Source organism: Pseudophryne corroboree, chromosome 4, assembly GCF_028390025.1.
Source record: "Pseudophryne corroboree isolate aPseCor3 chromosome 4, aPseCor3.hap2, whole genome shotgun sequence".
Lineage (NCBI taxonomy): Eukaryota > Metazoa > Chordata > Amphibia > Anura > Myobatrachidae > Pseudophryne > Pseudophryne corroboree.
The window spans coordinates 417,737,801-417,763,311 of record NC_086447.1 but is presented as its reverse complement, the minus strand read 5'-3'; the positions used below and the strand labels follow the sequence as shown (position 1 = coordinate 417,763,311).

Below are 25,511 nucleotides of genomic sequence, written 5' to 3'. Positions count from 1 at the left end.
GTGCAGCCTCCTGATGTTCAAGTCGGGCTGCCAGTTCTTGCATTGGCCTGGCCGCTTGATCCTGGTCTCCGGCTGGATTCATTAGGTCAGTGCTTACTGTCACAACTGAGGGCCTGAGCTGACGGGAGGCAGCCTCAGTTGTAGGGGCTGAGATGTAACGGAACCTGGGAGGTTGTATCAGACCCCTAGACATGTAAGTAACATGTAGAATAACTGCCCGAAGGCGTGACCACGACAACCAGGATAAAAGTCAATGATGTTTATTATGACAAACTCCGTAACACAGCAACAGTAAAGGAAACATAAAAGTCAACAGAGGATAAATACAATTCCTGGGTACTACAGGGTGGCAAGGGCCACAGGCACTGGTAGAGTGAGACAGTTCTTATAATCTTCTAGTTGGAAAGTTCTTACCAGACCTGACTGTAGCAATGGAGAGAACCCAGGATCGTACCAGCTGGTGTTCCAGGAAAGGCTGGGTTGCTGAAGATAAAACGGCTGCTGTGGATACTGGCTGGAACCAGACTGTTGTTGGTACGGAGTGGATACTGGCTGGAACCAGTTAAATAATAAACGAACTTGAGAGCGATGAAATAATAATGAAGTTTGGAGTTTAAGAGCGGTGAAATAATAATACCGGTGGAGAGTGGTAAACTGCAGAAAGGACACCGGCCCTTTAAGAGAAGCTGTACACTGCTGGAAGCTGGGCTGGAAGCAGGTGATTGATGAAGTTTGGAGTTTGAGAGCGGTGAAATAATAATACCGGTGGAGAGTGGTAAACTGCAGAAAGGACACCGGCCCTTTAAGAGAAGCTGTACACTGCTGGAAGCTGGGCTGGAAGCAGGTGATTGTTGTAACTGGAAACAGGTGAGTCCAGAATGGATCGGAGAGTCAGGCTACACCGCAGATGGAATGCTGGTGCGGGTCTCTATAGCAGAAGTCTGGAGACAGGAGCTGGAACCTGGAAGACAACCACAGGAGAGAGACAAACTGGAACTAGGTTAGACAACCAAAGCACTGACGCCTTCCTTTCTCAGGCACAGCTTACTTATACCTGCAGCAAGGAAGGGGTTGGCTAGGCAATTATGCAAATCAACAATACAGACAGCAGATTGGTGGAAATGCTCAGATGACAAAATCCAAGATGGCTGCGCCCATGCAGACACTTGGAGGGAAGTTTGGTTTGTAATCCATGTGAGAATTGAAACAGTAATGGCGACGCCGGCCACAGGAGACAGGAGACGCCAGACTGACAAGCGCACATTTAACCACGCGGGCACAGCGGAGGCCGCGGCTGATGAAATCACCACTCTGACATTCTGCATGTGGAAACTCAGGAACAGCGGGATCCGGTCCTGGAACGCTGAGCCAGCCTTAGGAGGCATCTGAAGGGTAAGTAATGGCGTCCAGATACCCGGATCGTGACAGTGTTGGCATTACTTTATCAGTCGAACACAGAAATCTGAATGCAGAATACTAATTAATATGTAAATCAGCAATGGCCCAATTGTGAGGTTCTGCACTGCTTAATATGGCCACCTTCTGAGCTTACATCACTGATTACAATATGGCCAATCCTATATCTATCCCAATAGTTTTGAATCAAGTCCAATTATTTTCCATTTCTGAATAAATCTGTGGCATACAGTACCACATTGAATGCCTTGTTCAATTTTAAGTAAGATTTGTGTCTGTGGAAAGAGGTAGGATAAGTAGTGATCAAAGAAGTAGACTAAAAGGGCTGATTCTGAGATGGAAACATGGAAGCAAGTCTATGCATTTTGTGCATCACCATTACTAACCGCACTCTAAGCACTAAGAATACTGATTAACAGAATATTTTTTGATAAACTCTTACAATTAACTTGGAGTATAAGTGAAGTTCTTAGCACACATTTGGCCAAAAATATGGGTAGATGGGAGGGATTCTAATACCAAATTGATGGATTCTCACCTTCAAGTGTAGAATATATACACAAAAATAGAGTAAAAAGGGGGGGACTAAGACTGCACACCCTATTTTTAAATGTAAAAAGCCCCCCACCCTTTGAACCTTAAACCCATAAGAAGTGAACAAGATTTTTTTATTTTTAAAAGAAAACAATTAAAAGATGAAAATACTGTACTTCTGTGTCCATAGCAGAGTTGAAGCAGTTATCTGTACACTTTTACTTTGGAGTGTGCAATACAATAAGAGATTGGCTGGTGGGTGGTTTGCGCAGTGAAAGTATTCAAAAAAAGGTTATTATCTGAACCAGGTAGTATTGAAATTACAATATACAATGCAGTGTCCAATGTAAAAAATAACAAAGAATTCCTCAGAGTCACAACTAAATGGGCTTGACTGTATGACGCATAACATTAATTTTTTTTTTAAATCAGAGATTGTCTTCTTTTTTACATGTGTGCAAACTTCACACGATTCAAGCTACTGTTGGATTAAAGGTAAATAATGCAGGAATGTTATAAAAGAGACATATTGAAAGACCTTGCTTGCCTACCCAGCAGGTGTCTGGTTTCTGCGCATTGTGATGCCGCTTTCGGTACTCTGACCGCCAGCATCCCAGGAGCCTGATATCATCCCCTATAGTATTTACTAAGCCTTGAAAAGAGCTAAAGTTAATGGAGATAACGTACCAGCCAACCAGCTCCTAACTGTAATTTTTCAATTCAAACACAGCCTGTAACATGACAGTTAGTAGCTGATTTTTTGGTACTTTAGCTCCATCCACTTTATCTCTCTCTCTAAGGCTTAGTAAAAAAAAAAAAAAAAAAAAGCTTAGTAAAAAAAAACCTGACAGTTGAAAAATGATAAAGAGTCATCTTGCCTTAAATTTCACAGTTGAAAATGAAACCAAATTCAGGATCCAACCTTTCAGTCACTACAGAAAAGAGTTTGACAAAATATCTCTATTTTTGAATACATACAGTATAATGGATAAATAGTGGGTCCTCTAGGAAAAATTAAAGCAACACAAAGAAAAAGTCCAAAAAATAAATGTATACAGTATGTATTATGAAATGGTAGTAGATAGGCATTGTTTGGCTATGAGTGGCCAAAGGAAATTCAGGTTGATTGGCAGCCTATTAGAATATTGCCACGGACAACATCTACGGTTGAGCTAAAAGTTGGAATCGAACTGATGCACAACCCAATATTTGAAAAAGGGATTGAAACACCCAAAGGAATAACAAACAGCATTGCACTGACTTAATGAATAAACTGCTCCTGAATACCACAAAGCATCAATGTGTTATTAAGCCATGGGTTGACACAGAGCTGATGAAACTAGAAGATTCAGCATTTTTTCCCCTTAAAATGTAATGTATACGCCACAACTGTAGTTTCAATATTGAAGAAAGTTAAATCAGAAAACATTTGCATGTGGGGAACTTTAAAACTACAATTAATCCAAGAATGTACATAGGGCCTAATCAAAAATGTACTTGACATTTTGATGTTGATTAGAAAGTGTTAGCACAAAATTATTGAGGTGACAAAATGGCAGTCAAGAAACACTGCGTCTAGCTCTAGTCCCTTAAGGTACACTGTTGTTGGTGGTAGAAGCATATGATCATGTAAATCTCATCTTTAGTGCAGGGAGGGAAGAAGGTCATAAACTCAGGTCAAAAATCTGTTCAGGAGTATGGAGATGTTATACTCATTCAAAAGTCAATGTGATGTTGGTTGAACAGCTTTGGATTGCTTCTACAGAGATGTCTAGTCAGCAGTAGGAAAGCCGATCCCAGTCATCTTTGAGTCCCAAAAATTATAATTGTTAGATCCCAGGTTTTATGGGATTCAAAACACACTATAGATTGGGCCAGGGGCAGTGGGATAAAACTTATCTTCTTGGTTGTTCTAAGTCACTGATAGGCTGGGAGATCAAAGAGTGGTGACATCCTCATGCTCCCAGCCAATCAGTGTCTAAGAGCATCCCCATTACATTACACATTACTCCAGCTCTTCTCCTGGCCTATACTAAAGGAGCAGCTTCCCCAGGGCAGCATAAGGCAGCAGCATCAGGGGACTGAGAGTAGCAGTAATAGGCAGTGCTGAAAGGAGAGAAGCCACCCTACTTATATGTAGCTTTAAATGCAATGGTACTAGAGGAGAGCCAGGGAAATCGGCTGTCACTGAGTGGCATCTACGAGGCCATAGCCCAGCCCAGCATTTCCTTCACTACTCACGGCTGCAGGGGAAAGGCTGGTAGAACAGCATCCGCCACAACCTTAGCCTGAACCAATGCATCACCCACCTGCCCCACCAGCTTGGACACAAGGACAGCCTTTGGGAAGTATGCAGCTGTGTGTTTGCTACTCTTAACATTACAGTGAGCTATGATCTGAACATTTTATGCTGGTTGTGTGCACAATAGATGTTATGTTCTATGTAGAAGCATGGTTTTATGATCTTGCAAATTTAAAACAATGGTTTTCAGTGGAGTTTCAATCAGAACCTTGTGCATGTTATATCATAGATCAGTGCTCAGCCAATCAAACCACAGTAGATGCAGATGTTCAGTAGTTTCTGAGCTTTCTGAATAATCCCTGCTCTCTGCCCTCTTCCTGGCCACAACCAAAATCCTGCAGGTTGTGGGTATATAAGGCAGCAACTTAACACATCCAGTACTGGTGATGTTAGCTGACCTGTTATTGTGACTGAATCTTGTTATTGACCCCAATTGTTTTGACTACTCAGCTCTATCTAATTTTGACCAATTCACCCGTTCCTCAGTACGTCTAGTGTCTTCCTAGGATGCCATAACCTGTGACGCACAATGGTCCAGACCATATCGCCATTCGAGGATCACTGTGTTTAGATGCTGAATGTCACATCTTCAGTGCAAGCAGTGTCAATCTAGATTAGTGAGCATGTACTGTAGAACCACTAATTAGGTTAGTGATTCATAACATTATCACCAGCCATATCACAGGAGCCTGACACCATGGAAGAAGGAAATCTGTCTACAGTGCAAGTGTTGGCGAATTGAATTCAGACACTCACATATACTCACTGAATCAGTGCAAGATGTATCCCAGCAAGTTTTAGCAAGTAGGGCTATTTCTCCCTGATGTTGATGTACTAATAGTCGAGACCAAGAAAAGTCTGCCAGACAAGTTTTGTGGGGACCAAATAATTTTCCAAAACTTTTAAGACAGCTGAATACTTTTTTTTAACGTGAGACTTCATTCCTCTGGGTCCGAGGAACAGTGGTTGGGATAATAATTTATCTTCTCCATGGTGATCCACAAACATCAGCCTTTTGGCTGTTTATCAATTGTCATGGCTTGTGATTCAGGATTACCTGCAACTGGTCCTAACGAAGGACATGTGGACACGGAATCTGGCAGGAAGCGGGGAGGTTGAATATAGCTCTTTCTCATGAATAGATAATGGCAGTGAAAACTGCCTAGATGGTAGATTTAGCTTGAAGGACCTACGAACAGGCACTGAGGAGACTTGCAGTAGTACCGGACTGGTACAGGTGGAAGATGTAGTGGAACTGGACTGGTACTGATGGTAGTAGTAGCAGTAGTAGAACCGTGGCTGAAATCACTGATAGCAGTCATAGTAAAACCAGGCTGGATCCGGTGGAGGCTGTAGCAGAATGGGCTGGTATGGGTGGAAGCTGTGGCACAACCGGGCTGGACCCGGCTGAAGCTGTAACAAAATTGGGCAGATACCAGTGGAAGCTGTAGCAGAATTGGGCTGGTACCGGTGGGAGCTGTGGCATAACCAGGGTGGACCCAGCGAAAGCTGTAGCAAAACTGGGATGATACCGGTGAGAACTGGGCTGGACACGGTGGGAGCTGTAGCAAACCGGGCTGGTACCGGTGAGGATCTGTTGGCAGAACTGGGCTGGAACCGAGCTGGTACCTGGCTAGTGTTGGCAAAACCAGTCTGTAGCAGTACTGGGCTGGTACCGGTGAGGAGCTGTGGCAGAACTGGACTGATGCCAGTTAGAAGCTGCAGTAGGACCAGGATGGTACCACTTGGAGTGGTGACAGGGCTGGTATCGGTGGCAAATGGTGGAGACCACCATCCTAGGTCACAGTATAGCTACAACGTTGTTCAGGCATCTGAATGCTGCAGCCGGACTTCCTTAATTCCCTCTGGTGGCCTGTGATTGGCTGAGCAACATCTGACTCCATGGAAGATGGAGACGGCATGCTCTGACACCAGTCATCCCACTTTACAGTCCAATTAAACCTTTTTCTTTGCCCTTTGCCTACTATATAGTAACCCTGACATTACTGTATGTCTTCTTTTAAACCTCCATGCTTTATGGTAGGATTGCAGCATAACACAGAAATTCAGTCAGACTTTGAATGGAATTTTCCAGCTTTATATAGTCAGTTCAGGATATGAATATCTGAACAGGTCAATGAGTTTAATATTCAGCTTCTACCTCTCTAAAAGAACTAATGCAATTGGGTATCTGCATTGATAAAACATTCAAGGAATGTTGTCAGTAAACAAGATCCCATCTGAGAGCCACAGCTGTGGTCTCCTTTATAATTTCTCAAGGACCATTGATGGAACTCAGTGGATTTATTAAGCCTGGTAAAGTGATAAAGTGGAAGGTGATAACGCACCAGCCAGTCAGCTCCTGTCATTTTGCAAACCCAGCTTGTAACATGGAAGTTAGGAGCTGATTGGCTGGTGCTTTATCACTTTCCACTTTATCACTTCACCAGGCTTAATAAATCTGCCCCTCAAGCCTATGCAGATAGGAGCTTCCCAAGTATCTTCTTCTGAGAGGTCCAGCCGACTTCCAAGATAACTCTATTCATATTGTGAAGAAGACAGGAGAAGCTTTATGTGGCTAAACCCGAAACTAATGGGCGCGATCAGCGCGATAAGGGACATCAATTGTAATTCGCTCCTTGCGATCTCACGTCACTTTAGACGGGATATCGGGGGCGATAACATTTGAATTCCCCCCATTTTATCATTTATGGTTCAATTTGTAGCAAAATATAATAGAACAAGGAGGGTTTATCACTGAACACCAGGTAAGTTGAAAAATAAAACATTTTAAAGTTCAACAGTTTGTCTGAATATAGTATTCTATCCTCTCTTTTTTTTTTTTTTTTATCCTGCATAAAGGGATGACATTTTCTCTGTAATATACATTAGTTTCTGAGGAATCCCATTTAACCATTCTGTCTGCAAAGAAAGAACTGAAATAATTTAATGAATTATTCATGGGTCTGTAAGGAACAGTGATTGGTGCTAGTACTGAAGTTTACTCATATTTGTTTGAATGCTGTTACATTCCTTTAGGTGATAAGATTTCCCTTTAGTTCTCAACAATTGAGAACTACTTATTAGTCATACACAGCTGTAGGCATGCAGCATTGTTTTGTAATTTTAACTGTTTTATATTGTTATTTTTTTTTTTTACTGCTTTATATATATATATATATATATATATATATATATATATAGACCAACATTTTTACTGCTTTATATATATATACAATCGTGAGACCGGCACTCCTGTTCTGATAAATAGCTGCTCCCGGTGCCCTCATAGAGGTAGATGTAGACAAGATATAGAATGCGGCACTCAGGAACAGAATAAATCGTAGACAAAATTCGTATCAACGTTTCAATCTATTTAGATTGTCTTCAGGATACAGGTATAACAAGAAAAACGTGACTTACCCGAACTTTATACCCCTCACAGTGTGCAAACGGGATCGCGCCATTCACCACGCTGAGGCTCTGGCGGTGTCTCATTTAGATGACGTCATCGCGTATAGACGCGACGCACGTCCACCCGGCTCGTGTGTGTCTATAGTAACCATGGCAACCCTGCAATCCACAATGCTGTAACGAAGAAATCAAAGAATGATACAGAGTATAGCAATCCACATGAAATGAATACAACATAATATGTGTCACATAATGGATTAAGCCTAACAAAAAGAAGGTTATGACTTATTGCATCTTCAATTTAATCGGCAGAGCATCTCATTACCTAAATGCCAAAAGTGCATGACAGAGTCTAGGTTAAACTACATGCTAATTATAAGGGGATAGAATACTTAATAACATGATAGCGTAAGGATTTCATTAAGACCCCTGGGATAAATAACATCAAGGCGATGAATCCATTCATTTTCTCGTTTGATTAACATCGCATCACGATCACCACCTCTTTTAAGAGGTGGAATATGATCGATCATGCGATAACGCAAACTGGGAAGCGTATGTCGGCTTCTTGGAAATGGCGAGCAACAGGTTGCTCGCTATAGCCATTTTCAATGGCTGCCTTGATGGATGACCTATGGGCCACCATCCTTTCTTTAAATTTTCGTTTTGTTTTCCCAATATAAGTGAGGCCACAAGGACATAGGATCTGATATATTACAAACATGCTATCGCAGGTAAGATGATGTTGAATACAATATTTCTTTCCAGAGTGTGGGTGATTAAAGGAATCACCTTGAATCATAAATTTACATGTAGTGCAAGAGCACTTAAAGCACCCTGGTTTTTTCTTTAAAAAGTTCTTTACTGAGGACTGTATAGGTGTAGAGGTAATATCAGGTTTACCCAAATGATCGTGTAGGTTTTTAGCTCTAGAATAGCAAGGCATCAAAGATGTATTAGATAGCTGTAAATCAGGGTCAGTAGTGACAACATGCCAATGCTCTTTGGAGATACGGTTGACAATAGGTGACATATGTGTGTATCTATTTACCCAGGGACATTTCTTTGGGGTTGCTGTTGACACATTGTCTTTCTTTTTTAACAATAATGATCGATCTTGACTCAATGCTGACACTTTGGCATTCTGTAGCAATTTAGATGAATAGCCTCTCGCTGAAAATTTGATGATTAATTCATCAATTTGGGAGATAGCTGTCTCACGGCAGCTATTGATACGCAATATGCGTATCATTTGTGAGTAAGGGAGGCTGCGTTTAAGACTAGCAGGATGATTGCTCTGGTATTGTAAGATCGTGTTCCTATCTGTGTCTTTGGTAAATAGTGTGTGTTAGGGTCTCCTGCCCTGTGCTGCCACGTCGTCATGGCAACCGGGAGACAAGTGCTAGCGGAGTGACCTGAGCGCAGCTGATACTCCGGTTCGGGTCTTTTGCTGTGCAGTGGTTATAGGCTCTGTGCATGGCAGGGGATCCGGTGCTGGTTTTTGTGCTCACAGTCTGTGAGGTCTGAGTGGGGCGTGGACAGCACCTGCTTTATAAGGCCTCTTCTCAGGGTAAGCAGATGCTGCTGAATCTTTGTTGGTTAGTCAGTTTCTGAAAGTTAGCCAGTACTGTGTAGCTTTGTATTTGTTTGTTGCTTACTGCAAATAGGCCTGGGGATTTGGTATTACACTCTGCCAATCCAGACCTAGCAGTAAGACTGGAGTCAGTCGTTTAGCTTGCTGGGGTTCTGTTACTACTCTGTGAACTTAGCAAGTTTGCGGCTGTATTCTAAGACTTGCCTGTCTAATCCTGTCTCACTGTGCTAGGTGTCAGGGGTCAGTTTAGTGGCAGTAAGCTGAACCTGTGCACTGCAAGTGAGAATTAGGATTGTGGAGACTCTCCTTGTGTCTATCATTCCATCTCTGACCAAGGAGTTTACTGCCACACCCGTTGGTAACCCTTTAGGGTTTTGCTGTTGCTCTTAGCAACAGCATTTCGGGTTCTCTACGTATTAAAACACAACATCTTGCTTTTTCCATCTGAGCAGTTCTAATACAAGGGAGATACCCAGTTCCTTAGCCTCTGGGCTTCTCTGTTCACTTTGTGTGTATTTTGTTACCCTATCACCTTCTGTGTACGTTATGTCATATTCCCCAGTCTGTCTGTAAGTCCATTTGTTTTGCATAACAGTTCAAACACCAGTACATTCCTGCAGGCACTGGAGTGCATAACAGTCCTGACACCTGTACTTTCCTGCAGGCACTGGTGTGCATAACATATTCAGCAGCCTAATACTCCTGTTGAAATTTTGTGGGAATATGGAGCATACCCCTCAAAATACGTTGCAACAGGTGGTCGATCAGGTGCAGGTCCTGACTCGACAATTTAATGATTTGTCCATTAAAATGCACACCTCCCAGGCTGCTGGCGGAACTCCCGCAGCAGCAGCACCTGCAGGGGTTAAGGAGCCGAAAGTAAATCTCCCGGATCGTTTTTCTGGAGATCGCTCGCAGTTCTTTTGTTTCAAGGAGAGCTGCAAGCTATACTTCCGGCTTAGGCCTCAGTCTTCTGGGTCGGAGATTCAGCGGGTGGGCATAGTGATTTCCTTGCTACAAGGAGACCCACAGGTCTGGGCATATGGGTTGCAGCCTGACTGTCCGTCGCTTAAAAGTGTTGATGCTTTTTTTACGGCACTGGGCATGTTGTATGATGACCCTGACAAGACGGCCTCAGCCGAGGCTCAGATTTCGATCCTTAAGCAAGGGCGAAGGCCAATTGAGGTTTACTGTACGGAGTTTCGGAGGTTGGCCCATGATACCCAGTGGAATGACCCAGCCCTGAGACACCAGTACCGAAGAGGTCTTTCTAACCAGATAAAGGACCAACTGGTACAATATCCCTTGCCTGATAGCTTGGATCAGCTCATGCAGTTATCCATCCGGGTGGATAGACGGCTGAGAGAGCGTAGGCTTGAAAGGGAGACTGAGATTTCCTTCTTTCCCAAGGGAACCTCAGACTCTGAGGAATTTTCCGAGGAGCCTATGCAGATTGGGGCTACCCGCCTCTCCTCGCGTGAGAAGACGCGGAGGAGACAGCAGGGGTTGTGTTTGTACTGTGGGAATAAAGGTCATGTGGTAGTATCATGCCCAGAAAAGCCAGAAAACTTCAGGGCCTGAGGGTGATGGGAAATATCCTGTCAGGCCAGAAGTCAGAATTTCCCAAGAAGACTTTTATCATTCCGGTGACCTTGAAGATCCTCGGTCAAACTGTCAAGACTGAGGCCTTTGTGGACAGTGGGGCCGACGGGGTTTTTATGGACCGCCAATTCGCCCTGAAACACTCTGTTCCCTTAGTACCCTTGGCATCGGAAATTGAGATTTGTGGGTTAAACGGGGAACCATTATCCCAAGGTAAAATTACCTCTTGCACTAGCCAGATTTCTTTGTTTATTGGAGCCACACACTCTGAAAAATTGTCCTTTTATGTGACTGTCTGTACTTTTGCCCCATTGGTGTTGGGGTTACCCTGGTTAAGGGCCCACAATCCTCAATTTGACTGGGTCTCTGGGGAGATTCTTAGTTGGGGTACTGATTGTTTCAGGAGTTGCTTGAGCCTTCCAGTCAGGCTCTCGCAGCTAAGTTTGCCAGGATTGCCAGGGTGTTATGCAGATTTTGCGGACGTGTTCTCCAAAAAAGTTGCAGAGGTACTACCTCCCCATCGCCCCTATGACTGTGCCATTGATTTGTTGCCAAATGCTAAGCTTCCCAAGAGCAGGTTGTACTCCCTGTCACGTCCTGAGACTCAGGCTATGGCAGAGTACATTCAGGAGAACTTGGCTAAGGGATTTATCAGACCTTCACAGTCTCCAGTTGGGTCGGGGTTCTTCTTCGTGGGTAAAAAGGACGGTTCGTTGCGACCCTGCATCGACTTCAGGGAATTGAACCGTATCACGATTAAAAACTCATACCCACTGCCTCTCATTTCGGTCTTGTTTGACCAGCTTCGTACTGCCACCATTTTTTCTAAGATTGACCTACGCGGTGCGTACAATCTAATCCGAATAAGAGAGGGGGATGAATGGAAGACTGCCTTTAATACCCACTCAGGGCATTATGAATATTTGGTGATGCCTTTTGGGCTCTGTAATGCCCCGGCAGTCTTCCAGGATTTCATGAATGATGTGCTCAGGGAATATTTGGATAGATTCTTAGTTGTATACTTAGATGACATCCTAATCTTCTCCCATTCCCTGGAGGAACATCGGAAGCATGGACGCTTAGTCCTCCAGAAACTCAGAGACCACCGGCTTGGGGCGAAGCTGGAGAAGTGCGAATTTGAAGTTCAGCAAATCGCATTTCTAGGATATATTATCTCCCCAGAAGGTTTCCAAATGGAGGGTTCCAAGGTACAGGCAGTCCTGGATTGGGTGCAGCCCACTAGTTTGAAGGCGCTTCAGCGTTTCCTGGGCTTTGCGAATTTTTATAGACGATTTATCGCTGGATTTTCGTCTATAGTGGCGCCCTTGGTGGCACTCACTAAGAAAGGGGCGGATGTTGCTCACTGGTCTTGTGAGGCTAAAGCGGCTTTTGCCCGTCTCAAAAGGGCATTTGTTTCGGCCAAGGTGCTGCGACACCCAGATCCAGAGCGTCCTTTTGTGGTGGAGGTGGATGCCTCTGAGATGGGTATTGGGGCAGTGCTTTCTCAGATGGGAGTGTCTGATAATCGCCTTCATCCCTGTGCTTACTTTTCCCGTAAATTTTCGCCTGCCGAGATGAATTATGACGTGGGTAACCGGGAATTGTTGGCTATTAAGGATGCACTCGAGGAGTGGAGACACTGGCTTGAGGGGGCTAAGTTTGTGGTCTCAATTCTCACTGACCATAAGAATCTGGCATATTTAGAGTCAGCGAAGCGTCTCAATGCCAGGCAGGCACGATGGGCTTTGTTTTTTGCTCGCTTTAATTTTTTGATAACATATCGCCCTGGGTCAAAAAACATCAAGGCTGATGCGCTCTCGCGGAGTTTTGCTCCAATCCAGGAGACCACCGAGGAGCCATTGCCCATTGTTTCCCCATCATGTATTAAAGTGGGCATTACCCAGGACCTCTTATCATTAGTCCTTAGAGCACAGGAGCAGGCTCCTCCAGACCTTCCGGTAGGTCTTTTGTTTGTGCCTCCTAGGTTAAGACAGCGAGTGTTCCTGGAATTCCATGCCAAGAAGTCGGCAGGTCACCCGGGTATTGCCAGAACTCGGGAGTTGCTATCTAGGGCGGTGTGGTGGCCCTCGGTGGCTAAGGATGTGGATCAGTGGGTTCGGGCATGTGACATCTGTGCCCGAAATAAGACTCCTAGAGGGGTTCCTGTTGGCCCATTACATCCACTCTCTATCCCATCTAAGCCATGGACCCACATTTCAATGGATTTTGTGGTGGACTTGCCCAAATCCTCGGGGATGACAGCCATCTGGGTTGTCGTTGACAGGTTTTCGAAGATGGCGCACTTCGTTCCACTGGTTGGGCTGCCATCGGCCAGACGCCTGTCTGAATTATTTATGCTGCATGTTGTGCGTCTCCACGGGTTGCCACTTGATGTGGTCTCTGACCGCGGATCCCAGTTTGTGGCCAAATTCTGGAGGGCATTTTGTTCCGATCTCCAGATTTCTGTCAGCTTGTCGTCGGGCTACCATCCGCAGTCTAATGGGCAGACTGAAAGGGTGAACCAGTCCTTGGAGCAGTTCCTCAGGTGTTATGTCTCCAAGTGTCAGACTGACTGGGTTGCTCATCTGTCCATGGCGGAGTTTGCCTATAACAACGCGGCTCACTCTGCTACAGGGATCTCTCCCTTCCTTTGTGTGTATGGGCATCATCCTAAGGCCAATTCTTTTGACCCCCTGGACTCCACGCCTGGTGGTTCCTCTGTGGTTTCGGTCCTTAGAGGTATTTGGCGGAAAGTGAAGAAAGCCCTTGTGTCTGTGTCATTAGTGGCCAAAAGGGTTTTTGATAAGCGGAAAAGACCCTGCAGCTTCAAATTAGGAGACTTCGTCTGGTTGTCTACCAAGAATTTGAAGTTGAGACAGCCATCTCATAAGTTAGGCCCCCGGTTCATCGGCCCTTATAAGATCACCAGGGTTATCAATCCGGTGGCATTTCAGTTAGATCTGCCCCGTTCTTTGGGTATCAATAAAACATTTCATTGTTCCCTTTTAAAACGGGCGATTAGTAATCCTTCTTCCAGTGGAAGACCTTCCCCTCTTCTGATACGTGGCCAGAGGGAGTTTGTTGTTGAAAGGATTCTTGACTCCAAGGTGGTTCGGGGTCGGCTGTCATTTTTGGTGCACTGGAAGGGGTATGGCCCGGAGGAGCGGTCGTGGGTGCGCAGTTGTGATCTTCATGCCCCCAGACTGATACGCTCTTTCTTCTCGCAGTTCCCCGATAAACCCGGTGGTAGGGGTTCTTTGACCCCTCGTCAGAGGGGGGGTACTGTTAGGGTCTCCTGCCCTGTGCTGCCACGTCGTCATGGCAACCGGGAGACAAGTGCTAGCGGAGTGACCTGAGCGCAGCTGATACTCCGGTTCGGGTCTTTTGCTGTGCAGTGGTTATAGGCTCTGTGCATGGCAGGGGATCCGGTGCTGGTTTTTGTGCTCACAGTCTGTGAGGTCTGAGTGGGGCGTGGACAGCACCTGCTTTATAAGGCCTCTTCTCAGGGTAAGCAGATGCTGCTGAATCTTTGTTGGTTAGTCAGTTTCTGAAAGTTAGCCAGTACTGTGTAGCTTTGTATTTGTTTGTTGCTTACTGCAAATAGGCCTGGGGATTTGGTATTACACTCTGCCAATCCAGACCTAGCAGTAAGACTGGAGTCAGTCGTTTAGCTTGCTGGGGTTCTGTTACTACTCTGTGAACTTAGCAAGTTTGCGGCTGTATTCTAAGACTTGCCTGTCTAATCCTGTCTCACTGTGCTAGGTGTCAGGGGTCAGTTTAGTGGCAGTAAGCTGAACCTGTGCACTGCAAGTGAGAATTAGGATTGTGGAGACTCTCCTTGTGTCTATCATTCCATCTCTGACCAAGGAGTTTACTGCCACACCCGTTGGTAACCCTTTAGGGTTTTGCTGTTGCTCTTAGCAACAGCATTTCGGGTTCTCTACGTATTAAAACACAACATCTTGCTTTTTCCATCTGAGCAGTTCTAATACAAGGGAGATACCCAGTTCCTTAGCCTCTGGGCTTCTCTGTTCACTTTGTGTGTATTTTGTTACCCTATCACCTTCTGTGTACGTTATGTCATATTCCCCAGTCTGTCTGTAAGTCCATTTGTTTTGCATAACAGTTCAAACACCAGTACATTCCTGCAGGCACTGGAGTGCATAACAGTCCTGACACCAGTACTTTCCTGCAGGCACTGGTGTGCATAACAGTGTGGTAGTAATTTTTCTATCTACTATACCAATTTGGACATCCAGGAAATGTACAGTGTCTTGACTCATGGTGAAGGAGAGTTTGACCGGCGTAGAGGATGCATTATTTACTCCAATCAAATCAACAAATTCACGCTGGGTCCCTGTCCAAATTAACAAAATATCATCTATATATCTGGTATAGAAAAATATTTTGGATGAAATAGATGAATCTGCAAAAAATAATCTATTTCATCCAAAATATTTTTCTATACTAGATATATAGATGATATTTTGTTAATTTGGACAGGGACCCAGCGTGAATTTGTTGATTTGATTGGAGTAAATAATGCATCCTCTACGCCGGTCAAACTCTCCTTCACCATGAGTCAAGACACTGTACATTTCCTGGATGTCCAAATTGGTATAGTAGATAGAAAAATTACTACCACACTATTTACCAAAGACACAGATAGGAACACGATCTTACAATACCAGAGCAATCATCCTGCTAGTCTTAAACGCGGCCTCCCTTACTCACAAATGATACGCATATTGCGTATCAATAGCTGCCGTGAGACAGCTATCTCCCAAATTGATGAATTAATCATCAAATTTTCAGCGAGAGGCTATTCATCTAAATTGCTACAGAATGCCAAAGTGTCAGCATTGAGTCAAGATCGATCATTATTGTTAAAAAAGAAAGACAATGTGTCAACAGCAACCCCAAAGAAATTTCCCTGGGTAAATAGATACACACATATGTCACCTATTGTCAACCGTATCTCCAAAGAGCATTGGCATGTTGTCACTACTGACCCTGATTTACAGCTATCTAATACATCTTTGATGCCTTGCTATTCTAGAGCTAAAAACCTACACGATCATTTGGTTAAACCTGATATTACCTCTACACCTATACAGTCCACAGTAAAGAACTTTTTAAAGAAAAAACCAGGGTGCTTTAAGTGCTCTTGCACTACATGTAAATTTATGATTCAAGGTGATTCCTTTAATCACCCACACTCTGGAAAGAAATATTGTATTCAACATCATCTTACCTGCGATAGCATGTTTGTAATATATCAGATCCTATGTCCTTGTGGCCTCACTTATATTGAGAAAACAAAACGAAAATTTAAAGAAAGGATGGTGGCCCATAGGTCATCCATCAAGGCAGCCATTGAAAATGGCTATAGCGAGCAACCTGTTGCTCGCCATTTCCAAGAAGCCGACATACGCTTCCCAGTTTGCGTTATCGCATGATCGATCATATTCCACCTCTTAAAAGAGGTGGTGATCGTGATGCGATGTTAATCAAACGAGAAAATGAATGGATTCATCGCCTTGATGTTATTTATCCCAGGGGTCTTAATGAAATCCTTACGCTATCATGTTATTAAGTATTCTATCCCCTTATAATTAGCATGTAGTTTAACCTAGACTCTGTCATGCACTTTTGGCATTTAGGTAATGAGATGCTCTGCCGATTAAATTGAAGATGCAATAAGTCATAACCTTCTTTTTGATAAAGTTCGGGTAAGTCACGTTTTTCTTGTTATACCTGTATCCTGAAGACAATCTAAATAGATTGAAACGTTGATACGAATTTTGTCTACGATTTATTCTTTTCCTGAGTGCCGCATTCTATATCTTGTCTATATATATATATATATATATATATATATATAGACCAACATGAAACTAGCTGCACCTACAAAGTGTAAAAGTGTAAAGCATGAGGGCACTGTAATGAAAAAGCTAGAACCATCACATTCAATCCAGTAGTATGCAAAACTCTGTATATAAAGTGAAAAAAATAACATATAAACAGCATTATTTATCAATATTATTTTTACTAAAATATGTGAAAACATACCCTTTTCACATTATTTTAGTATCACTGAAATGTACTAATGGGCAATTGTGGGAGAATTTTCTAAATTCTCCTCCAAGCTCTTAATATCACATTTTTTTTGTACACAGATCACACCTATCCCATGAGTAACGTTCAGTGTGAGTACCAAAATGACTGTCGGGTCATCTGTGGCATGAGGATGACAGGCTACTTATTGCCATGACACCATTAGATAAGTACTCCATTTTTATCATATAGGCTGTTGTGCTATCAATCCTCTTCATGTTACCTTGCTGATTGCATATGCACTTTATGTGTTGCTACAACTCTATGCTTTTTTTTTTGCACTTTAATAACATTTTTTTTGCATAATACTGGATAAGCTGCCTAATGCATTATATACATAATTGTTAATAATAATAATAATAATAATAATAAGTCTTACCTCATATGTTTTATTAACACCACTCACATATCCAAAGTAATATGTAGGTACCACAGATATTGTTACATTGCCTTCCACAGACTTTCCATACATATAGCTATAATGACAAAGGAACATATACTGTAACTAATAAAAGCATCACAGTAATAGACATATTTAATTACATGCATGACACTTTGTAGCACATAATATAATACTGAGTACTGATAGATGTAATAGGGAGAATTGTAGAAGTAACTATTAAATAATCTTAACGTAAAGCATCTTCACAGGGTATTGGCCTACTCTGGATCTGGAGTCAACTTCGTGTTTTGGTTTTGCAAAACCACCCTCAAGTGTTTTGGTTTGGATTCATTTTTTCCGGTTTGGTTAAAAATCAATAAAAACATTGATAATGATTGATAAAAAAAATAGATAAAAATCAATAAAAATAAAATCATGTCATTTTTGCAATCCAAACCACGATATTCAAATGTAAAATCTGACATCCGAACCACGGGAAGATGTGAACCTGGACTTGGTTTGGATTGGATCTCCTCGGGAGATCTAGACTGGGTTTTGGTTTGGTTTAGATCCACAAAATTCGGATTTATTTGGATTTCTGGAGAGCCGGACTGCACAGCTCTACAATAAAGGTATCACTTTATTTTAATTTCTTCAAAAAAGAGTCAAACATTTGTGAGTTCTTATTCTATGGATCACAGCCCTAACTGGGCTAAGTAAGAGTTGCAGGGGTTTTAACTATCCTCTCAATTACAAACTCTATTTTACAAATACAGTATGTTAGAAAATGATAATGATCATTTAAAATTCTAATATACTGTAATTTACAGCTAATAGTAATAAGATCAAAAGTAAATGCATTATTAATTTACAAATTACAAAATTGGATAAAATATCTTACTTTGCTGTGACAGTTCCAGAAATACCGGGTTGTTTTGGATCAACGTAAAGAGATGGGACTTTGAGAGAGACATCAAATATGGGCAAAACTGTAATGAATAAAAAAATACCTGAAACATTTGTGAGAGCTGAAAGTATATATATTTAAGGTTATGTTTACTAGTGAATAAAGGTGATTTGAATATACTGTATTCACAAAACCTCACTTAGATCTCAGTGCGTTCATTAAGTTGACAGCAAAATAATCTATTAGAAATATTACTAGAGGAAACTAATTGCATTTCACTGTATTCTTTACAGATCTCACTAGTACAGTATCTGTACTATAAATAGTATATAGTCATTTGATTTATAGTATCTATACTATAAATAGTATATACTGTAGTCATTTCATTTGGATTACATAAAGGTATACATTAAAATAACCTTTTTCCAACTGCATAGTAGCAGATGTGCTTCATTTAAATATATTAATAGAAGAGACAAATGCAAAAAAACCAATTCAACCTGTTAACTTACCATAATCATCAACAACAAAATATTGAATGTTGGAAAACATCTAAAAGAAGTATAAAAGTTTGTTTAGAAAGTGCTGTTATAACCATTTAAACTGATGAAAAATGGCTCCTGCAATCTTTGAAATGCAAAAATCATAATAGTATGTAGTATGTAATATGTAATATGTAATAATACTTACACAGAAAGTAATGCTAGTTTAAGGCAAACGGTAGCTATATGCATGTCCCTATCCAGAATTAATTTTTACATCAGCCATATCTGGGTGGAAATGGGTTTTCTTCAGCAAGCTGGTTCTCAAATTGGTACAGTACAGTACAGTATATACAGTGTAAATCACACAATTGCTCTGTACTGTACATATTTGTATAAACATGAGACAATCTTGGTACTAAGTTGTCCAATAAAGAGTAACAATTTAATTTCCAGTTTCCTGTTTTTTTTGGGGTTTTTTTAATGACAATTTGTGGATATTTTACATTATTCTCAAAAAAAAAAAATCTTAGCTCTTCACCTGTAAAGGAAATAATCTACAGATATGGTATGATTCCTACATTGTTTGTAGATTACCCTAATTTAAAAAATAGAAGTATTGAAAGATATTGAAAGATAAAATAACATATTTGTGATTATGTGTGTATATAACTTGATATCCACTCACCCAGTAGATTATACCTTGCCCAGTTCCCAGCTGCACATACGACTAGTTCCCACAGGCACCTACACTCACATACCATGCACAGTACACATGTCTCGTTTTGCATCATTCCAATGCTGCTTACAGTATGTTTGCCCTGCAGACGCCCTACACACACACACACACACACACACACACACACACACACACACACAGCAACATAGCGCAACTCCACAGTGTAATAAAGAAATTAATGGATTATACCACTAATTAAAAGTGATAATATAATTATTATCTGCAAAAACACAAATGCATATAAAATAGTTAAAATATAAAATTTAATTTAATAAAGCCATTACGTGTCAACCAACAGTGGGATAGTCTGACATGACTACAATCCCAATGCATTTGGTCTTTCAATTCTACACACAGTCACTTTGTTTTGATCACCTACAGTATTAGGAAAGCAACTTGGTTTGTATATAAATGTAAAAAATATATTGTGTTTGTTTACCTTTGTAGTAGCCTGTATTCTCCAAACACCAAGATTAGGATTATTAGAAAGCACCAATTCCATAGACAATACTCCTAAATCGGGCTTCATTTTCAGCCACTGCTGGATAATATTTTCCTGTGAATCCTTCAGGAAAAAATAGACAGAAACAGAGATAATAGAATGTTTAGGCTGTACCTTACACATTACATGCTACCAATACATAGAGCTTGTAAATGAGACACAAATTAATCATAACCCATAAAAGCAAAATCAGGGCTAGCTATGCCCCACATCCATCTGCCAGCCCAATTCTCATGAACACATCTGAAGGTGGAGCACCTTCTGTCCATTAAACCACACCACTTTTGGGGTTCGCAAATTAGTACAGAGAAAGGTATGAATTATCTCCATTAAAAAAATTGTCATGCTATGAAAGTGAGAGTAAAAATACAGTACACCTGTAGTAACAAAATTACCTTTAAGATATGAGAAAAAACAATGTACAGCAAAACTCAATTAAAGTTATAGTGAGTAGCTTGGTTATATACAAAGTGGCTGATAACACAAGTAAGTAGATTATGCTTTAAATAACTGGGGCTAACAATAAGAGGTATTGCAGTTGGGTATTATGACATGCCCAGCAGTATATATATATATATATATATATGTGTGATAAGAATACCAGCACTATGCTTACTGTCAATGAAAGTCAAAGATAGATTATACAAACATGTTAACCACATCATCATGTCCATTGTAGACTACAACATGTATGGTCAATTAAGGGGTCTATTCATGAAGCAGTGAAAAGTGTGGAGAAGTGAGCCAGTGAAGAAGTTGCCCATGGCAACCAATCAGCATTGCAGTAACATTTATAATTTGCATACTGTACAATTGTACAGAGCAGCTAATTGGTTGCCATGGACAACTTCTCCACAGGCTTGCTTCTCCACTCTTTTCACTGCTTCATGAATAGACCCCTAAGTCACAAATATTTTTCTATAATGTAATCAACACAACTGTTTTAACAGCTGTTTTATTAGCAGAGCAGAGCACTGTACATGTGTCAAAAAGACAATATAATTCTCTCTGTTCTCAGGGGTAAACATAGGATTTTTAAAGGGGGTATTACAAATGGTAAAAGTCTATTCTCTTGTCAAATTTTAGAATTATCTCATGTGAAAGTATGAATAATGTTTGGTGAACAATATCACACCTTGCTATTGTAATGTAGAGTTTGATAGCCACAGAATTTTGCCATAAATTAGGATAATAGAAATCATAAAAGCTATTTGTTGCGGAAATTGGGGGAGATGTACTAAGCCATCGTTTTTCAAACACGGCCTGTAGCGTGACAGCTAGGAGCTGATTGGCTGGTATATTATCTCTCTCCACTTTATCACTCTCCAAGGCTTAGTACATTTTTCCCCTTATTCCTTAAAATATTTACAATGACTGATCATTTTGAAAAAGACAACAGATGCAATGTTCAATTTTAACTTTGTTCGGCAAATTAACTAAGAACCTCTAACATATAATTAATTTAATTACTGTACTAACGATGGGCTAGCAGTGACACAGCAGCAGCCCTTATCTCCTGTCACTTGAGCTGTGAGCAGTGAGTCACTGAGCTCCATAAAGGCCCATGGCAGGAGCCGCAAGGAGTTCAAGGAGTTACTGCACATGTGCAGCAGCTCTGATCTTGGCTTGTGCAACAGGCAAAGACAAAACTGTCTCTGTCTTGGAAAAATAATTTGGTCTGTGACGGGTTAAGGAGGGATTAGGGTGTTGTTTCCTGACTACTCAGAACCCCTGGAATCTTCTTCCATGCTGCAGTCCAATTGGAAATATATATACTGAGAAATGTAAATAGATGGATTTCACTTCAAATAATAGAGAAGCAACCTTAATGACTCGAAAATTCAGTCAAACATGAGCATTTTAGCTATTGCTGCTTGCCTTCATAATAATTCCATGTTGCTACACCAGCAAAACAAGAGGTAGGCTTCATTACACCTTTCCATTCATAGGAGTACAACATATGACAAATCTGCGTTTGTTGTATGGAAATATGTATTTTGCAAGTAAGATACAAAGCCAACTTTATTAATCTGATGTCTCAAAATGGTTAACAAAGGCACTTCATTTTGTAAAATGTGTGTGTTCTATTAATAATAATAATAATAATAATAATAAATTCTATTTTTTATTTACAATATTCGTCTAAAATAGGATAGATAGATAGATAGATAGATAGATAGAGAGATAGGTCGATAGCTGATACATACTGTTAGAATTATATCAATGAGTCCACTGTACGGCCTTATGTTTTGATCTACAGCAACAGCTCGGATTTTGACCACCTCTCCTGCTGTGTAGGTCACTTTGTCTGTTTGTATAAATATAGATATGTTTGCCATTGTCATCTCTAGCTGAGCTTCATATGAGAAGAGCATTTCCTCCGGATCTGATCCTCTTACAACCATAGTATAAAACCGTGATATTGCATTTACTGGCAGCTGTAGCTGAAGAAGAAAGAACATTGCTGTAAAATGAGGCACAAAGATATATATATATATATATATATATATTTTTTTTTTTTTTTTTTATATATAAACTATTTTATTGACTTTTCAATTGAACCAATATAGTTACAGTTTTCATTACATTTGCATAGATAGTAAAAGTATCACATATGTAATTTTGTTACAATATTTTGTTTCCAAATAAACTGGTAAAATGAGGAAAACATGAATTGTGTGATGTGTTCTCATTAGATATTGGTTGGTTAAATAGACAATAAACATAATAAGTAACCAATATCGATACCTTTTGATACTTTATAGATTTCAGGATTTTGTCACAAACAAAAATACTGTAACATTTAATAAGGATAGAATTCAAACATATATTAAATTAAAATAAAGGGTGTAGGAAACATAGAGGGGAAGGAGGGGGGAGGGAAGGTAAGGCACTGCAAGACAAGACTAGGCACTGCAAGGGACCAGTATTCTGGTTCTTCTTATCACTTACCTTTATTTATTGAGTTTAACCATTGAGTTCAATTTGGCGATAGAGAACCCATGTAGTAGATTCAAATATTTTCTGAATCTGGTTCTGTGTAACAACATCTATATTTATAATAAACGGATCCCATTTATATAAAATTTTGAGACACCCTTTTCCACATCTGGAAGTGTGGCTTGTCTTCCAGAAAAAGTGTTTTTAGAAGGGAACGTTTTAATTCTGTTAGGGTTGGAGTTTGTTTGTATATCCAATGTAGGGGCACAAAGATATTTTATACAAAACATGCACAGTGTGTATATGTAAGTACACTATTTTTCTTATAGTAGATAGTAGGGCGAGGCTATCTGGTAAATGTCAATGTTTCCGCTAAACTCACTGATCTGGACATTAAGATATTAGGCAATAATACATTTATTAAGTGCAATGTGCCACAAGTTTTGTACTTAACATTTTTGCCATTTCAAATATCCCATAGAAGAACAGTGGCTTAGAAAAGCAGCAGCTTAAAAAATCAAACCTATATTCACAATCATTTTAGTTGGTGCACTTAATGGTTCGGTCTCTTTAAAGTGTCTGGTATGTTATGGAGGGTCAAGTTAGGATCTGCATGGGTGTAAAACGTGTGAGACTTTCTAGTTTGTCTCCATTGCTTATGTCATGAGGTGAGCTATAGGTTTTACCCATTTTCTCTGGGCTCCTGCCAAATGCTTTGTGCAAAGCTTTGTTATACTGTATGGTTTTTTTTATTACATTCAAGTAGAAGACAGCCACTCACTTCAAGACAGCTTGGACTTTTGTACAAAACTCCCCTGCTGTAAATTATATTCTGTACTCAGTGGAATATATGATTTTCTAACATAAAATACATAAATTATGGGATCTTACGTACAGAGTCGGCGCCACCCCTAGGCAGCTTTAGGCAGCTGCCTATGGGCGGCGGCCACTGGAGGGCGGAAGCTCATGCTGCTGATGAATGCTTCCCTGACTCTTGCTACTTTTGCTCAGCTACCCCTCTTCCTTAAGAGGAATATGTTGAGTGTTACTGCAGAGAGGAGCAGAAGAACTATAACAATAGCCGACAGAACGCTGATTACTCTATGTGCATAGAGTATTAGAGCCACTGCTGATGGGTTACACTCAAACTGCCAGCGTTGGCGGCTGAAGTCAGTTGGGCGGCCTGCGGCATCCCTGCAGCACTGACAGTGTGAGTGTAACCCATCAGCAGCGGCTCTAATACTCTATGCAGAGATTAAAATGGTCCTGTAGAGGTGGTGGAACTCATTTCCTCCGCCACATACCCCCTCTCCCTTTCCCATTAGGCATAGCCAGAGCCAGTGCTAGGGGTATCGGAACCCCCTATAAATTTGTGCTCTACCTCCCATATGTTATAAAAAGACAGTGGGCTCACAAGGAAGGGGTGTGGTCACACAATAGTACCCAAGTTCAAATTACACCATACAGTAGTGCCCCTGATTCATATTATACCACATAGCAATGCCCCTTGTTCACATTATATCACTCAGTAGTACCCCTATTCACATTACATCACTCAGTAGTGCCCCTTATTCATATCACATTACACAGTGGTTCCCCTTATACATGTCATGCCACAGAGTAGTGCCCCTTATATGCAATGCCCACAGTAGTGCCCCTTACACATAAAGTCCACAGTAGTGCCTCTTATACACATGATGCCCACAGTAGTAGTACCCCTTATATACATAATGTCCACAGTAGTGACCCTTATACACATATCTGCCTCTGTTACTCCAGCAGCTCACTACCTGTGTCCCTCCAGCCCCCTCTCATCTTGTATTTAGCATGCACAGAGCCTGCTCTCTTTCATGGCTCTTCTTCACTTCAGCAGCGGTAATGTCATGAGATCACATACTCCGTGCCAGAAAAGGAAGCCGCTGGGATATGAGGAGGGGATGAACGCCGCCTGACAGACACAGCACATGGGAATACCAGATGGGATGGGCTGCAGATGAAGTTCGTTAGTGACACTAGCGTCGCCTGTATCATCTATTGACATGGGTGGCGGGTGGGCTTTTCTGTTGGAATTACTGTGAAGGGCCAAGGAGGAGGTGGAACTAGTTCCACCTACCATTACAGATGGTAGAACTCTGTTCCCCCCTGTTCCCCCCCCCCCCACACACACACACACACACACACTTTAACCCCTGACTCTATGCACACAGAGTAAGCAGTGTGCTGCCGGCAATTGTTACAGTTCTTCTGCTCCTCTCCACGCTGACATATTCCCGCCCTGCCCCACAAGAACAGACTCTGCATATTACCCCCAGCACCACCCTTGCAATTGCATAATACACATTACAGCTTTCCCCTTCATGATCGCAGCACAGACACAGACTCACTGTGATTACTGTTTAAGAGACACCTGCACAAGGAGTCGGGTCCCTCCTACTGCACCACCAGACACATTGGTGGTGTGGTGAGAGCTCACAGCTCAGAAGTGTCTAGAGCAGAGCAGAATTAAGGAGGGGGCTCTTTGGGTAAGTGAGAGCTTCATTTTATATATAAAGGGTGGAGTGAAGTGGGGGAAATACTTAT

At 41.4% G+C, this 25,511-nt stretch overlaps 1 protein-coding gene across 1 annotated transcript in view; it reads right to left on the bottom strand.

Annotated features, from left to right (window-relative positions):
• LOC134910921 (CD109 antigen-like) overlaps nucleotides 1-25,511 on the bottom strand; it is a 195,467-nt gene that overhangs the window by 167,514 nt on the left and 2,442 nt on the right. The window contains exons 4-8 of the mRNA XM_063919309.1: nucleotides 22,199-22,435; nucleotides 19,929-20,054; nucleotides 18,781-18,820; nucleotides 18,263-18,350; nucleotides 17,359-17,455 (exon numbers count right to left, since the gene is read on the bottom strand). Coding sequence (XP_063775379.1) covers nucleotides 17,359-17,455; nucleotides 18,263-18,350; nucleotides 18,781-18,820; nucleotides 19,929-20,054; nucleotides 22,199-22,435 — 588 coding nt within the window. The remainder of the gene's footprint in view (nucleotides 1-17,358; nucleotides 17,456-18,262; nucleotides 18,351-18,780; nucleotides 18,821-19,928; nucleotides 20,055-22,198; nucleotides 22,436-25,511) is intronic.